This window comes from Platalea leucorodia, assembly GCF_965183815.1.
Source record: "Platalea leucorodia genome assembly, chromosome: 19".
Taxonomy (NCBI): domain Eukaryota; kingdom Metazoa; phylum Chordata; class Aves; order Pelecaniformes; family Threskiornithidae; genus Platalea; species Platalea leucorodia.
The window spans coordinates 5,450,103-5,466,414 of record NC_138841.1 but is presented as its reverse complement, the minus strand read 5'-3'; the positions used below and the strand labels follow the sequence as shown (position 1 = coordinate 5,466,414).

Sequence of the window (16,312 nt, the reverse complement as noted above, 5' to 3'; positions counted from 1 at the left end):
GGGCCCGGGGCGGCGGGGACCGGCGCGGTTTGGTGCGGCTGAGCCTCGCTCTCCCCTGGGCCCACCGGTACCGGCGCCCCAGGCTGCAGGGTGCCAGGCCCGGGCAGCCCTGTCCTGCTCCCTTCCCTCCTCCCCGTAACGGTGCCGTGAGCTGCAGCGGCCTCGCCTCGCCGTCCAGCCCGCGGCGGAGGGGAGGTTGGTGTTCCCCCGGTTGGGTCACCGTGTGGGGCGCTCAGGGGCGAGGCCTGCCCGGGGCCCGGTGCCACCGGGACACCAGCGGTCCCCTTCAGCCCAAGAAGGGGCAGGCGGACTGACCCACATGGCCATGGCCATTCCCCAGGGTGTGAGCTTTTCGTAGCCCGGTCCCCTCAGTTTCATCCCCCGGCTCTGAAGCCTGGCACGGCCTGGAGGTGGGCTGGGGGAGGAAGGGCTGCCACCGCCCAGCTCGGCACGCTCCTTGCTGGGGCAGCGTAACCCCGTTTGCATCTCGGCCCCCTTCTGCTCTTCAGGAACATCTGCAACCATCTGGTCCAGTAACGGTGTAACTGGGCTTGGGAATCTAATGGGGAGCTCTGAGGAATGAAAGAAATGTGGTTCCATACGCACCCCAAATGCGTGGAGATATTAGCAAAAGCGGATTTTGCTTCATTTTAGTTACATTTCTACAAAAAAAAAGCAAGTGCAATTCAGAGGGTGAAAAGGGTTTTTATTATTAACAACATCAAGGAGTTCTTGGGTTTTACTCACTCAGCAATACCTTCCGCACATGCACTTGAAGTCTATCGGCAACAGAGGAATTTCAGGATTCAAAATGGCGTGTACGTAATGGAAACACTGATGTATTTGTAACACACATGACAGAGATGCAATTTCTGAAAGACTAATTTTGCAATTAAACCGGATCTTGCTTTGCTTAGACAGAGCCGGTCAGTTTGATATTAAAGGTGAATAGCAAAATCATGTGCTACCTCTTTCAGGAAACACAGACGGGCTCATGAAGCTGCTTTTCTGCTGAGAAAACCTGATGCGCTGTCGGAGCTCTTGGAGAGGATTCACATAAACAAAGAAAAGGTAGGAAGTCTTGAAACAAACGGCTCGGATAGCGACCCTGGAAGCTGATTGTCATCTCTTCCACCAGCGGAACAAGGTGAATGTCTAGGGCTTTGGCAGGGAGGGTGGGGATCACTGCCAACTTCTACCTCTGTGGCGTGGCAAAAGTTTGCCACCCTGAAGGGAAACTTGAGAGATGAGAGGCTTAAAACATTCTGTGTGCTGGAGAAGCAGGAAAAAACAAACATTTGGACCTAAAGTATAAGGAAAGCCATTACTGCTGCAGGCAGGTGTGAAATAGAAGAGAATCTGTATTGGGGAGGTAACGGCTTCTTCAGGAGTCAAAACATCAGACGGCAAGCGAGCCTGTGACTATGCAGATTAATGAACCGAACTTCCTGCTGCATGTGGCCTCCGAGAGCTACAGAGAGCTGCCACAGCCCTACGGTATCGGTAGCGGACAGGGAGGGCCCTGCCATGGAAAAAGAGATTTCTGGCCTGTGACAAATAACCCCATCTCACAATCGCAGCACTCTGCCTGCCTGCTAGGGAGAGAACCTGGCTCCTTACAAGGGGCTGTTCAACATCTAGGAGTAGTTAATGGCACAAATGGACATTATTTTTCTTTTGCAGTTCACCTTTGCGCTAGAGCTTGTCCTTACAACATCACATGTCTAAAGCAATGGACGGACCGAGCTGGATTGAGGCTAGTGGGCAGAGTTCTGTGGCTGGGTGCTAGGGTTGCTCTTGCTGCCCACCTCTTTGATTTGAAGGAGGTCGAAAAGGTCTTGTGGGTTCCAGTGACCCTTTGGGGTCTTTGCATACTGCAGCAAATCCAGCTGCTTTGACGGGGGGAAGCCCTGCTCTTTTTCCGTCAGTTCCAGCAGCTGCTTCGTGAGGCTCGAAGTCTCGTCTCTGCTGACGCTGTTGTAGGGATCTGAGGGATCTTGGCTCTTCTGAGGATTCCACATGGCATTTGAAAGTGAAATATCCCTGCTGCTGGCTGTGTGCACGCTACCTAGGGCGTTGTGGAGCCACATCAGGCGCTTCAGCCCTTGAAATGCCCTCCCTTTGTCGTGCATGAGCTGATGCTCCGTCACGGCTCTTTTACTGCAAGGGGAAGAAAGAGTTAGGAAACAAGCACAGCCGCATCTAAGCTCCTATTTCAAACGTGGCTGATTTGCAGCCATCGATCTTAGATGCTTCCCTGCGCTGAGGAAGGAGCGTTGGTGGTGGCCACAGGTGCTGTGGAGGACAGCCCCGAGGCCGGGCTAGTAGTGCTGGTGGCCACAGCCAGCCTGGCCCTCGCAAAGCCCGCAGCGTGAGCCAGGCAGCCTCTTCCTGAAGATGGGAAGCTGAAACACTATGCCATTCCCAAAAGGTAGACCTTGAATCACTTTTTTTTTAAAAAAAAAAAAAAGATGGTGACAAAATTACCATAGCAGGAGTAAAGAGCTCTTACAGAGGTTTGGTCTTTCCCAAATGTTGGGTTCTTTTCAGGGGTTTAAATACCAGAATAAAATTCCCTTTGCATGACCTTAGCGTTCTAGGATTGTTGGGTTTGTTTCTTTCCTTCCAGAGCTGTATGTCAGGAGTAATTTAACTGAAATCAGTGGTGTCCATGAAGTGAAAACAAATCCTTATTTTCTTCGGATACACCAAAAATTTTGAGCCAAATATGACTGGGCAGGGCAGGATAATTCTGGGATGCAAATCTTTCTGGATTTCAGGCTGTTTAGATAACAGCTAGCTGCAGATTTGGATCTGAATGGGAACCTAAATATGGAATTTTTAGTATGTGCCATTTCCATGGCTTGCGTGGAACATCCTTACGTGATTTGCTACACTGTGTTTAAAAGCATCGACTGAAATGTGGTATATGTTACGCATCTAAAAATGCAATTGGTCTAATTTTATACTGCATAGAGGGTGATGTAAAATGTTGCCTTATCAAATGTATAGAATTTTCCTTCCACCACGCCCTGCAGTAAATGACAGCAGTGCAGAATACAACCCATTAAATCAAAGGCAAGCGGTCTTCTAATGATATGAAGTGAAAGGATGATATTGCTTACTTTTCAGTGTCTTGACACGTTGCAAAACAGGCAAAAAAAAGAATTGCCAAAAAGGTAGCCATCTGCAGAGATCTCTGGTGCAGGAACATTTTCTCTCTTCTTTAAATCTGCTCCACAGGACGAGAAGCTGACTGTGATCAAGAATCTTTTTTTCTCTGTTCTTTCTTTCACCTGACAAAATGAATTTCAGCCTTTAAGCACTGGTAAAAGCGGAGCATTGTACTGTGGTACATCATCCCAGGACATCCCAGAACATCAGACGTGGATTTGTAACATAGACCAGTAAAAGATGACTAGATTTTGTAGTATATTTCTACATTTCCTTGCTAAGAATCCTAAATCTCCTTTTCCACTCTTGCCTCTCAATATACTGCTTCCCACTCTTGTGCATTTATGCAAGCACCAGCGATCATTTCATTTAGAACTGGCAAGAGACCTTCCTGATAAAAACTTAGCAGAAATTTCACAAAAGGATGAAGATTGCTGCCTAAGAAATCTGTCATAAAACTCGGTAAGACTGGACCATGCAGATCAAGTTAAAAGCTGTACTCAGCCCTGGGATCTGGAGCTGTAATACTACAGCCTTTTCCACGAGCAGTACAAGTGCTGACCTCCAAATCTGCCGCTGCACGAGGATGATATTAGACCGATACTGGATTTCTTTTCTGTAAAGAAGTGGATTTCTGGCTTACGGAGGTGACAACTAGAAGATATAATTGTGCAATGATTATTTTCATCTAGGTAATAACTGCATTCAGTTATATATCTGCTCCTGGCGTTGGTACGCCTCTATCTACCCATCCTTTCAACCCCACCGCTCCGTTATCGCCAGGTCTATCGCTAAAATTCCTGCATTTTTTACACTAGTGACTGTACCCTGCCTTTAGGATTGGCTCCAGCCTGTCCCTTTAGTTATTTACTGGCAAATCCGGTATTAATTGTTACATCAAAATCTAGATGGGCAACAAGACAGAAGTTGCAGCATTTAAATTTTCATGTGCAAATAGTAAAGAAATGTTCCTGTATAATGAGGCTACTAATTTTTTGATGAAATACTTCTTTTCATGCAGAAGCAGTTTGGGTTAATAAAAACCTTAGCACCTCGTCAAATGACTTTTCTTTATACTAACTTGAATTGTCAATGACTGGATAGAAACGCAAATTATATCATATATTTGGTTGTAAAAATTAAGCTTGTTCTAATGCTCCACCAATTTGTGAGTAATTTCCTTGGACAATATGTTCAAATTAAACTAGGCATGAAAGAACAAAGAGGTACGAGTTCCAATTTAAAAATTTCTATATTAAATACAGATATATACGTATAGATATATGTGTATTTACATGCAGTATGATATTTTAGGTTATGCTAATGCAGAACTCCTGCTCATACATAATGGACAAGCTATGCTTTCCTATTGTGATCAACAATAAACTATGTATTAATTAAAAAGCATCTTCCAGTTACAAAAGCAACGTTGTCTACTTACTGTTGATCTTGTAGAGATCACGGTGAAGTTCTGATCTGCACAGATGTGTCTCCTTGCCAGTCTTGTCGTGACGTTCCAGTTGCAATGATGACAGGTGCCTTTCGCATTCTTTTATACCTGCCCAGAAACCACAGAAACAATAGAAATGAGCTCTACAGCACTTTGTGACTAAGACCTTTCCTCGTGTCAGTGAAATGAGACAGCTCCCTGTTTCCAGTGGTAATAAATCCTGGATTCTAAAATGTTCTGTTCAGCTGTGACTAAGGAAAAGATGACAAGTTTGTGGACAGTTTCTTATTCTTTTGCTGTCTCTCCTATTTTGTGAGAACTTTTTATTCTAACCCAGCGTTCCTGTGCCCCAAGATGATGGAAAAGGGATATCCAAGCCTGCTGCTCCATGGTTGATCAGGAAAAACGTCTCTGGTATGCAAAAGAGATCTCCCTCCGTTGCTGTCCTCATGGACTCACCTATGGGACACTAATGGTGCGTAGGAGGAATCTAAATCACCCATCCTGATGAACTCTGTCATGCCAGTTATCATACAATCAGCAAAACGCGACAGTTATTTACAGAAAATCCAACTGAGGAGTTGGCAAATGAGATCCCACTGGATTTTAATGTTCAGAAGAAATTTCATTGTTGATTGTACAGTAAACCTATTTGTTTTAAATCTTGGAAACTGGGGAGATACAGAGAAGACTTATCAACTGATGAAACAATAAAAATGCAAGTAGTAGCTCAGGCAAAAAGCCAAATTCTGATATGCTTTGAAACCCTACGAGTTGATGCTGCGCGAGGTTTGATACTCACTTTATGATCTCTAACCAGCTCATTTCAATAGAATTTGGATACTTGGGATGCGGCTGGACCATTAGGCTGAAACACTAGACCAGTTGCTATTTCTCAAAGTGAAAGAAAGTGAATGTATTTGTCATCTCTGAGGAAAAATTCCCTGGAAAGATGAAAAGATAATTTGCTTAGTGCTACCAGAAGCTAGCGATTCCTTTCGCATAGGCAGAGCCATACCTTCCCGTTAAACCCAGTCTCAGGTGAATGCAAACACGCTGTCCAAGCGGAGACAGGCCCTATTAGCCGCGCTCGCACCACCTCATCTATTCTCGCAGCTTCTATGGACATCAAATTGCTTTTTATTATATTCGTCATGACAGCTTATTTTGAGCCCCGCTATTTCAGAGCAATCAAATAAGCATTCCTGATTTCGTTACGTGAGTCCCAATTGTTAAGGAGAGTGTCACTCATTAAAGAGAACAAAGTGTATCACCAATTAAAGATGACATTTGTTAAATGTTGGTAAAACAGGGGCGTGCTTCGCATCTTAGTTTCCAGGGTAGCAGGTACACTGCAGTTACACTGAATTATCCGCCCGTGAAACCAAGGTTTCTTAGTTACATCTTCAAGGACTAATAAGCATTGGCCAAAGTCATGTCCAAAACATCTGGTCTAATTCATCCTTGAACTTTTCGAGTCTCCATTATATAATGGGTTTTCACTGAATGCGGTTACTGGCATCTCCAAGGGAAGAATTAATAGCGCGTTAATGCGGGTGACTGCGGGCCGGCCGGAGACGCTGACATGGGATGGGTAAACGGGCACTTGAAGCGTTCTGGAACGGCCGGACCGCGCTGCCATGGCTACGCTCCTCCACTGGATGTTTCCTTCCACCCGAGGACTCAGAAGAAGTCAAAATAACCCTGGGCGTGACTTTCTAACATCTCCTTGAGAGGCGTACGTGAGGACGGGCTGCACTGAAGTCACGATATCTCTTTGAGAAGCATCCGGCGCAAAGACTTGCTGGCACTAGCGGGGAAGAGATGCTTGCAGGGATTGATTTCCATGGTTTGCAGTATTTCTAAAGGAAATATAAAATGTGTTGGTCGCACAGCTTATACCCCAGCCGCACGCATAGCAGTTAACATTTCTAACTATGATGGGAACGTTGCTAATTTCACAAGGAGAAATTGTACGGAGAGCACTACCAGGTGGTATTTTTAGCTGGTATAGATTAATCTCTGCAAGAGCCCGGAGCCGCGTAGAGCCGACTACGAGCCCGTTTTGCCAGGGAAGTAACCAGCAAACCCAGCTGATTGGCGTTCGGTTACCTCGGGGCTTCCCTCCAAGCGCTCTTGGAGCCATCAAAGGTTTTAGCCTTGGCTTCAAAGCCTTTGCTTTTCCTGGGCTTAAGGCCTGACTTCGCAGTAGAGGGTGCCTGTGCTGTTCAATCCCCTTTTTCAGTGGGAGTGTTTGAGCGAGGAGGGCTGTGCAAATTACGGTTTCCCAGGGAGTGCTTCTTTTGTTTTGCTTTCCAGTCCTCTCCCCAGGGAGCCAGGTGGGGGAGGAAGGGAATATGGCTTGCTGCAGAGTGGGAAAGAAAAGGAAAGAGAAAGCCTGGAGGCCCAGTTGAGGGGGAAAAAGGAATGGGAGGAGGCAACAGAAAGCAAAGCAAATGTGCAAATAGCCTTGTTAGGGCAAGGGGGATCCCCTTGCCTGGGATTTTAAAGCTTAATTAGGCAAAGAGTGTACAGCATCAAAGGGATCCTCTGTCTGTAGGGAGAGGGACAGGCAGATCTGATGAATTTTTTCCACGTGCTGTTCTGTTATTCACCAGTAACAGAAGTGTGGGCTCCAGAAGGCTTTGTGCTTCTCTAATGTAAAAATCGACTTTGTTTTTATGATTTTTTTTTCCCCCCTAACTGCTCTCAACAGACTAAAATTCAGATGAGCTGTTCAGCGCGGTGTGTGGAAAGAAAGACACCGCCCTGTTGAGAGGAAACTGTTTGACCACATTTGGATGGTAAATATAGTTCCCCTGAGCTGCTGGTGAAGCAGCTGCTAATGAATGGCTGCTCTCCCTTCCTGGCCTCCCTAATTGAGAGATCAGAGGAAATGACACCTCGCAGCAAAGCCGGAGGCCACCAAGACTTCTGCACCACCACACCCACATGGCTCGGCACTAGGGGCCACCACCAGCCCTCTGCCCCGGGAGGAAGGGGCCAGCAGCAGCACCGCCTCCGTAACCATTGGAAGGAGGTGAAATTCAGCTCTTTTAGAGAGCAGGCTCTAGGCTTCCCCTCGGTTTGGGTGCTTATAGCTCTTCTGTATCACCTTCTTATCGCTGGGGGGGACGGTCTTGTGCAATGGAGTAACCGCCTTTGAGGGGGGTAGGCTCCAGGGCCAGCGGCTGGGCTGCAGTTTTAAGTCCTGGCCCCTAATCCACTACGTACTGCATCATCCCAGAGAGAGCTCTCGTCTTCCAGGGGATTAAAATTAGAGTTGAGCAGCAGTGGGTCAGGCTCACTGTTTGAATTTTCCATTTTCTGATTTCAAGCCAGATTTATAGAAGTGCCTGAAACTCACAGCTCTGTCTGAACACAGTAGCAAGGGTGAGTGTTTTGTCCTGCAAAACCTGCCCTGGAGCCAAGCCTGGGGCTGACTCTTTCTTTTTTCTTCCCAAAATAGTCTCCAGATGGAATATTTTCTTGCGTGCAAAACAAATTCAGGTGAAGCTGAGACAAAGCCTCCAGTCCCTTGTGCTGCTTCTGTAACACCCGCTGGGCTCTCTGAGCTTATCCCTGCTTCGACGGCGTTGCGGGATGCCTGGAGAGGTCTGCCGAGAACCTGGGCTGAGCAGAAAGGAAGGACGAGGAGGGGTGAGCCCCGGGCCGGAGGAGCTGGCTGGGATCTGCCCCTGCCAGGGGAGAATGCCGCCACCTGGTGCCCATCCCTTGGTTGGGCTGGGCCGGGGGAGGCGGTGGGCAGGGGGTGCTGACCCCAGGTGAGCCAGGGCTGTGGTTCAAGGGCAGCCCTAAATCCTGCCTGAGAAGCAGGGGAGCCCTGGGGCTACCTGGGAGTCCGCTGGCTCGTCCCCAGACCAGAGGGGGTGCCCAGTCGCCAACGTCTGTCGGACCAAGAAGGTGTTTCTCAAAGGACCAAATTGGCCAAGAGCTGGGCTGGATTTCTTATTTCTTTCTAGCGGTAGCAAACGGTTTACTGGCCCTGAGGGAGGGCGGTGCGTCCGTCTGCCACCGCAGAGAGGTGGTGGGATTCCAGCACGGGGTCTGGGGTTGTAATCGACACCCAGCCCTCAGATGTGAAAGGTGCAGAAGGAGGTGGGACCCCAGCAATGGCAGAAGGCTCCCGCCTGGGAAGGTAGGGATGAAGGCTGAGGAACGGGGAGTCTCCAAATGACACGTCAGTCAAGTAAACGGACTTCTTGCTAACTGATCCCCAAGTGCTGGGTCTTGGGGACGTGCTGTGTCCCTGCACTGGATGCTGAGCATGTCTTAGTTGAGGTCTATCATGTATAAATTACAGTCTCTTACTTCGCTCTTCCTTTACGTAAGGTCTGAGGCACAGCTAAAAGCTCTCACAGTGTAAAAATTTATACATTTTAAAAGTGAGGGAATAAGGGACAGGGACTTGCACCCTGTAAACAGAAGAGCAGTCGTGGCAGGAATATGCTTACACAAGCTGGTTGGAACATATCTAAAGATCAGACAAGCGTAAGTCACTGTTTCTTTAGAAAATAGCTATCATCAAGATTAGTCTGTTGGCAGGATGTGAAAATGGGCTGAATCCACAAGAACTTCACAAGCAGCTAGCTGAGGTGTGACGTGCGTTCAGCTTTCTGACTGAAGTAAAGGCCTGTCCCCTCCGACCAGTTCCTGTTGGGTACTCGCAATGACATTTCCTAGCGAAAGACCTTTCTGGAGATATAATCGTGCCAGTAAATAAGTGTTTTTGCTAATGTCCAGTTTTGCTTGAGGAGCAACTCTAAGAGATCCTATTGCTGGTAGAAGTACTCTTCAGTAAATATTGTCTGTCTCCCTCGGTATCCCTTAAATTTGGCTGACATGGCTGAGGTTTCTTCCAAACCGTAATGGCTAGAATATGTTCATTTTCTTACATGAGATTTAAATCTCAGAAACCGTGACAGCACCTTACTTCATGTCGGTGCGGTCAGGAGTTCTGGTCGCACAGATAACTCTGCTCCGCTGTAGTTGGGCAGGCGTTCAGTGCCTTTTCAGTCGCGGCTTGGCCCACCTGTTTAAAGTAGATCTGGTTTTGTTTGTAAGGTCAATGTTCTCTCCTTCCTTTTATGGAAGATTCGGTGAATGTAGAAGTTCTGTGCATCTCACAAATATTGGACAGAAATGGTATTTTCTTACTGCAACAGCAAGGGAGTTGCAATGCAGCAGGATTTTTCAAACTACCTTACAAACTTGGAATAAGGAAGAAAGTAATGCAACAGAATGCGGCTTTCCTATATGTATATATGTACACATATACAGCGACGCTCAGAGCCGATTCAGGGTATCATCTTTCGGAGGACAATCAAAACGCTGACTTTTGAGTTACCGAAGTGCCGCGTGGCTGCGTTGGGGCATCCTAAAACCGACTGTGGGAATAGGTTGGGCTTTTGGCTGAACGCAGTTGCCTCTGTCCTGACCTCTGCCTTTTGTCACGGTTATGTGCCATGTTTAGTTTCTTTATAATGCCAAAAGCAAACTGAAAATGGATTATGTTTGGATGACGTGCTTTTTACAGTATGTGATTTATAAAGCATGGTGATGGGCCTAAGCCCGTGTAAGAAGTGCCTTGAACAGAACAGGTAGTATGTCTTAGCTGAGTGCTGAATGCCCTGCTTACTTTGCAGGAGGTGAACCTACTTCTGAATAAATCCTTTGTTGCCAACTCTGTCATCTGTGATTATTTTCACACGTCATGTGTAACTTTGGTGTGAAGTTAAAAGATCTGTTAAGATTACAAGGTTGTCCGAGTTGCTCTCTTACTGTTCGGTGTGGTTTGGTTTCTTTCTTTTAAACATTCATTATTGCAAAACTTAAATCATATTTCAAATGTGCATTATGTGAGATGAGGCAGGGTCTAGTTAATGTTGCAAACGCCAATCGAGAAGGGAGGCGAGCATGGGAAATCACCATCTCAAAGAAATCGTAAAGTGAAATGGCTGAACAGCCCCAAGTCACCTTCAAATTATTTCCTTTGTTTGTGTTGCCTCAGGAAATTAACCATCAGCTAATTTAGATTACAATGCATTAGATTTCTCTAATTAAAAGCAGGTAACTGTCAGATAACTGCAAACATGGTACAGATACTTTAGAGCATCAGTTACCTCAAAATCCGTGTTGGTTTTCTGTCCCTTGGCCAATTTTGACCCTTGGGAGGATTTTACTGAGAAGAGGCTCTTCAAAATGAGGGATGCTGCAAAAGATTTTGGAAAATTCTAATGAATTACACCAGCTGGTTGTCTTTAATTCCAGTACTTTTTTTACACGCTGGTACAATTCTGTTAGACTGAGGATGCCCCATCCTCTGCACAGTTCCTGCTTGGAAAACAGTGCATGTGCATTAATTTGTACTCAAAATGCCTTATCACATATAGTATTACTCAAAGTATTATTAATTATACTTGTACCGGATACATTTGTCTTGTCTGGCCCAAGTCAAAAAGATAAAGTCTGGATTAAACACAACCTACCGATGTGGCTGCAAAGTGATGTTTTGGGAAGTTATTGCAGCAACAGCCCTGGATGGTTTCTCACATTAACCTCATAACCCAAAACAGGGTGTTTGTTATCTAAGGCAACCCCTCTGGAGCAAGTTTGGTTTTTTAACTCATGTTAAAACTCATGTTATATGTCCTAGCTAAATGAATGAGTTTACTGAAGTATGTCAACACCACTAACAATGCCCTCTGTAACTACAATTCGTTAGTTCAAATCCTCCGTTTTCTATTGAGTGCTGAAAAAAATCACTTCTTTTGTGCCTCAGTAGGTGGAGGCCCAGACATAAAATTTACCAAAAACTATGGGTTAACACCAGTTTGCTCAACACATTTATTTAAAGCCCCTGCCCACGGGGAGAAATGGCTATTAGTGAATCGAAGCTTTCATACTTGTAAAACGTTATGTGATGAGGGGATGATGCATAAAAAACACGGCCTAAATGTATCCCACTGGGTCAGAGAGACATAACAAGAAAAGAAAACCTTCTTTTTCCTTTTTAGCCAACAAAACAGCCTCCTTGTGTGTGTTGCCGTTTCCTGATTTCAGGGACCTGAAGTCTTCCCTCGATCATCAGTTTCTAAAGCGCAATTTTGGGCGAGAGGCGGGGAAGGTCTCGGCCTCCGGGCTCCCGCCGCCGCCGCTGAGGGGAAGCCCGCCCGCCGCCGTTTGGGGCCGCGCGGAGGCGGGCGGGATGAAGCGAGTTGTCAATCCGCGGAACGGCGCCCTCTGATTTGCTGCTGGGTGGCGTCACGTGGGAGTGGGCTGCCCGTATATAAAGGCGGGCGGGGTAGGCGCCCGCCGCCATTTTGTCCAGTGAGGAAAAGCGGAGCGGGAGTCTCGTTGAGGGTCGAGTCGGCTACGAATTTAGCGCGGGCTCCCTTCGCGCGCCCTCCCTCTTAGCATCGGTGAGGATCTTCACCTCGGAGGGCGGGGGGGAGGCGGCACCCGCGGTCTCGGTCCCCGGCAGGGCGGATGGAAGCGGCGGGGCCCGGTGGCGGCAAACAAAGAGCAGCCGCCATTTTGTAAAGCTGGGCCGCGGGCGGTGGCTGCCGCCACGCTGAGGAAAGCCGGGCGGGGAGAAGGCGGGTAGGCCACGGATTGCCTTGAAAAGCCCGCTCGCCGCTTTTTTCTCGGCGGCTGTGGCCAGGCGAGGCGAGGTGCGGCTGGGCGGGAGGTGCCGCGGGGGTGGTGTGGCGCCTTCCCGCCCGCTCCGGGAGAGCGCTGGTTCCTCACGCCGCGCACGCAGCGCTGAGGAGACGCTCTGGAGGGATTCCCGGAGCGCTCCCGGCGTGGCCTCTGCCGGAGATGGCGCTGCTTCTCCCCGCAGCATGTGCAGCTTCCCCCGAATCCCGCTCCGAGAACAATGGAGCCCTTCTCCCGCCCCGCGCTCCCCCTGCAGGCCCGGCCCCCGCTCTAACCCAGGGGTAGGGGAGAGGGGCGCAGAGAAACACCCCCTTTCAAAGTTGGGGAGCCTTAAAAGTAAACGAAATTCCCTGAAGTAGTGACTTTTAATCACGATTACGATATAGCAGCTAGCTTTTGTGTTTGGTTTTGAACACTCTCCTTCAGGCCCCCCCCCCGCCCTTTCCACACAGGTTAATGTTTCTATCATGTCAGATCATACCGCTGTTGAAGTTCCTGGGAAAAGCAACCAACAGAATTATTTCCCTTGTAAGTGAATAAACACTTGCTGTGTGTTAAATATACATGAGCTTTTTTTTTTTTTTTTTGTCCTAGCAATGCATCGTGACTCTTGTCCGCTGGACTGCAAGGTTTATGTGGGTAACCTTGGAAACAATGGCAACAAAACTGAATTAGAGCGAGCTTTTGGCTACTACGGACCACTGCGCAGTGTGTGGGTGGCAAGAAATCCTCCTGGTTTTGCCTTTGTGGAATTTGAAGATCCACGAGATGCAGCTGATGCAGTAAGAGAACTAGATGGAAGGTAAAATGTGCTTCTTGCGTGTTTGGCTTGCCTGGTGAAAATAAGAGAAATTGTGGGTAGTGAGGCAGTTTAAATTGGGAAGCTTCAACTGGCAAAACCAAGGACTTAACATGTTTGTTATGCAATGTTTATTTGTACAGTGCTATAAGGGTGGTGTTTCTTAATAGTGCAGGAATAGCATTGGGACGGTTAATTTTACATTTTAGGGTTGGACTCCCAAGTTAGACGTGACTTTGACCTCTTGGTGTGTGTTAGTTAAATTCAAGATGGTGTTACTATACAGAGGCAAAACTGATCTCCTTGGTTCCTTCTCTTCCCGCTTTAACAGCATGGCAAGCTTTCAGAAGTGGCCAACCCTTTTGTCTGTCACGCTGGAGTCTACATTTTTAGACTGTGAATACTGCGTACTTGGACGAACGCATATATACAGAATGTTTTACCCCTTGTTGTCTATTTCTTTTCCCTCTCCTGATTCTGTAGGTTTTCTTCTGCAGGCAGATTTGTCCCTAGACGTGCTAACCGCTGTCAATATCTTTCCCCAGAACCCTCTGTGGGTGTCGTGTCAGAGTGGAGCTCTCCAATGGTGAGAAGCGGAGTCGGAACCGTGGTCCACCTCCATCCTGGGGCAGGCGTCCTCGAGATGACTATCGCAGAAGAAGTCCGCCTCCCCGCCGCAGGTACTCTAGGTCAAAGTACGCTTGTAGAGCTGTTGGCACTGTTACCACTTAGCATCCTAGAAGCAGGCTTTTTAAAAGCATGTTGATGGATAACATTCATCTATCTGATGACAATTTGGAGATGGTAAATGCTAAAAAAAAAAAAAAAAAAAAAGAAAAACCAAACCCCAAAACCCCACAAAATCAAGGTGAACTTAAGTTGTGTTGAATGTTGGCTTTTGTCCTTAGGTCACTGTGCAAGTTGGTAGTCAGCGCCCTCTATCCTGGACTTATCCTCGTTCCTCCTAAAATCTGCTCATCTTCTAGTCACACTTTCCCTTTCTTCCCCATACTTCAACTTAGGCTGTTCCTTTCCTTTATTCCATAATGGCAAAACATGACATACAGCAGCTTAGCATTTTCCATACAGATGTGTTTCTCCGCTTTGTTTGCACAATTTAAATACTTTCCAAGTAGGCAGCTGTTTAATAATAGATCAAGTAACAGTTGCTCTAAACATCTAGAATCTTGACACTTTAGTGTTAGTTTGGAATTGAAACATCGTGTGACGATCCTGTCACTGGAGGTTTGCAAACCCAGCTCTAAAATATAGCAGGATTTTTGGTAAACTGACACGTTCTTGGACCCAGACTAGCTTGTCTGGCGGTTTAAGTCTGCAACGTGGTTTTTGCAGGACTGAATTTACCTGTTGCAGGTGAGTGAAGTCCTCACAAGTCAGGGTTTTGAGCTTACCCTTTTGCTGTTGAAAAATAACACATTAGGAGTATTTGTTAGCTAATAGATGGTTGTACTGATGGCTTGTTTTTCATTTTTTTTATGCTTTTTGGTCCATCTATTAATAAAAATGAACCCGTTACAGAGTCACCATCATGTCTCTTCTCACCACCCTCTGAGTCTGCATTAGCCAGTCAACTAGCCCTTTCAGCGTCATGTGACCAGCGCGCCCCATTCAGCTTGGCTGGTGTCGTTTCACATGACCCAGGCATGGCCAGTCGTCAGGTTGCACCGCCCTTTGGTTCCCGAGCATGCTGTTTCTCTCAGCCTTCTCTCCAACCTTAACCAAATCGGCAGCAGCCACCTCGACCGCCCACACATTCCCGGCCAATCAGCTCAGCTGTTTATTTACCAAATGTCTTCACAACAACTACAGCAGCAGCCTTCGGCTAACAAAAAAGCAGGAAAAATCCACAACACCCCCTTCGCCAACCAACTAAATACAACGCAACATCTGGCAAAACCTTTTCAGCAAATTCTTCTTGGCAGTCAGTCCGGCAGCCTCACCTCACCATTTCTAGCTTGTTGAAACCAAAAACTAGTAAGTTTTTCCTGCTTATACAGTTTACTGCTGGTTAAAATAAGGAGTAAGCGGCTTATAAGTAATTACTTTTCTCAATCAAAGGCTGGCTGTGCATAATTGAGTGGTAACGTACATATGTTGCTTGAGAAAACTTTTAAGGGTGATATGGAAGCTCTTACACTGTGAATAACGTAAAAACCGGTATATTTGCATGTGAGATGCCAAACTAAATTTTTAATGAAGCTCTAACAAACTTAGCTTTTCCTTGCCAGAAAAATCCTATCACCTTTAAATGGTTTTACTAACAGTTTTCAAAACTTAAAACAATTACTTTTTGGGATGAACTGGGCCGAGCTAAGGTTATTTTTATTTTTTATTTTTTTTTAAAGAAAATAGTCTAAACACACTCTATGGCATTAAAAATTACAATCACAAATATGCAGTTCTAATGTAGCACTTAATGGCATTATCAATATTGACACTGAGCGCATTTTCACTTTTTTTTCCACTTGGTATCTCTTTTATGTCTTGTCATGGACCTTTTTGGCTTGCATGGGTTCCAAAACATTTGGTCTGTGCTATTTTTTTGGAACCACTTGTGGGACTTTGGTGTGGTGTTCTGGGCAGTGTATTTAGTTGAAATGGAAAGTGTTGCATTGGACAACTCTGCTATGAAGCATTCTTAGTTAAAGTGAATTCGTGGTTGGAAACGTGCTGTTCACACTGAGCTTTGTTTTACTGCCTAATCTTCCCATGCCTTTTACTGGATGATGGATGCCAGTTATTCTTGGCACGTTCCCTGGGCCCAACAGTGAGTTTGACAAGTGGGAAATGCCTCGCTCCGTTAATGCTGAAAGAATTGATAAAAAACCTCACATTTCTTTTTCTGGTTCTAGATCACCGCGAAGGAGAAGCTTTTCTCGTAGCCGCAGCAGGTAGGCATCAGTTAATCGTAGCCTGGACCGCTTTGTCCAGGAAATGTAAAAAGAAACAAACAGAAACGGCTTAATTTTTGGTCTGTACGCATTAGGGTAGGCATTGTAGTTCAGTAAAGGGGAGAAATGGGTTCCCGTCTGTCCTACTGTTTGCCTGGAGTTAATACATTTACACAGCTATTTGAGATTCCAGGGTCATCAGTTGCAGGATATTAAGCATGGAAGTAATTAGCGTTTCTGTGCTGCAGCTGTCCAGGGTTCCTGCCAGTTTTTCCACAAAGTTTCTGTCTTACTGTG

General features: G+C 46.5%; 2 protein-coding genes and 1 long non-coding RNA gene across 6 annotated transcripts; 2 read left to right on the top strand and 1 right to left on the bottom strand.

Annotated features, from left to right (window-relative positions):
* Positions 1-3: 3 nt before the first annotated feature.
* Positions 4-9,921, top strand: LOC309599051. 2 transcript variants are annotated; one of them, XR_014230169.1, is made up of 3 exons: positions 4-818; positions 978-1,071; positions 3,244-9,921. It is a non-coding gene; the product is annotated as an uncharacterized lncRNA (long non-coding RNA). The 2 variants fall into 2 exon arrangements; XR_014230170.1 differs by having other exon boundaries at positions 978-1,147.
* On the bottom strand, positions 1,176-3,245 carry LOC309599050 (parathyroid hormone 4-like). The gene is made up of 2 exons (XM_082330157.1): positions 3,126-3,245; positions 1,176-2,160 (listed from the first exon to the last, which is right to left on the bottom strand). Exons 1-2 carry the CDS (start codon positions 3,212-3,214, stop codon positions 1,758-1,760), a joined length of 492 nt encoding a protein of 163 aa, XP_082186283.1. The 5' UTR covers positions 3,215-3,245; the 3' UTR covers positions 1,176-1,757.
* Positions 9,922-11,967: 2,046 nt separating the features above from the next.
* On the top strand, positions 11,968-16,306 carry SRSF3 (serine and arginine rich splicing factor 3). Of its 3 annotated transcripts, XR_014230160.1 has the most exons (5): positions 11,968-12,066; positions 12,899-13,106; positions 13,649-13,783; positions 14,643-15,098; positions 15,977-16,306. XR_014230160.1 is itself a non-coding variant. In XM_082330028.1 (4 exons), the coding sequence occupies exons 2-4, from the start codon at positions 12,901-12,903 to the stop codon at positions 16,017-16,019; spliced, it is 384 nt and encodes a 127-aa protein (XP_082186154.1). In that variant the 5' UTR covers positions 11,968-12,066; positions 12,899-12,900; the 3' UTR covers positions 16,020-16,306. The 3 variants fall into 3 exon arrangements, 2 of the variants coding, with proteins under 2 accessions (XP_082186154.1, XP_082186155.1); XM_082330028.1 differs by lacking the exon at positions 14,643-15,098; XM_082330029.1 differs by lacking the exon at positions 15,977-16,306 and having other exon boundaries at positions 14,643-15,970.
* The last annotated feature ends 6 nt before the right edge of the window (positions 16,307-16,312 follow it).

Excerpts from the sequence above, each read along its gene's own strand:
- LOC309599050 (XM_082330157.1), bottom strand. The coding sequence starts at position 3,214 with ATGTTCCTGCACCAGAGATCTCTGCAGATGGCTACCTTTTTGGCAATT. Across the intron at positions 2,161-3,125 it reads ACGTGTCAAGACACTGAAAA|TAAAAGAGCCGTGACGGAGC; the intron begins GTAAGCAATATC and ends TTCCCCTTGCAG.
- SRSF3 (XM_082330028.1), top strand. The coding sequence starts at position 12,901 with ATGCATCGTGACTCTTGTCCGCTGGACTGCAAGGTTTATGTGGGTAAC. Across the intron at positions 13,107-13,648 it reads GTAAGAGAACTAGATGGAAG|AACCCTCTGTGGGTGTCGTG; the intron begins GTAAAATGTGCT and ends ATCTTTCCCCAG. Across the intron at positions 13,784-15,976 it reads AGTCCGCCTCCCCGCCGCAG|ATCACCGCGAAGGAGAAGCT; the intron begins GTACTCTAGGTC and ends TTCTGGTTCTAG.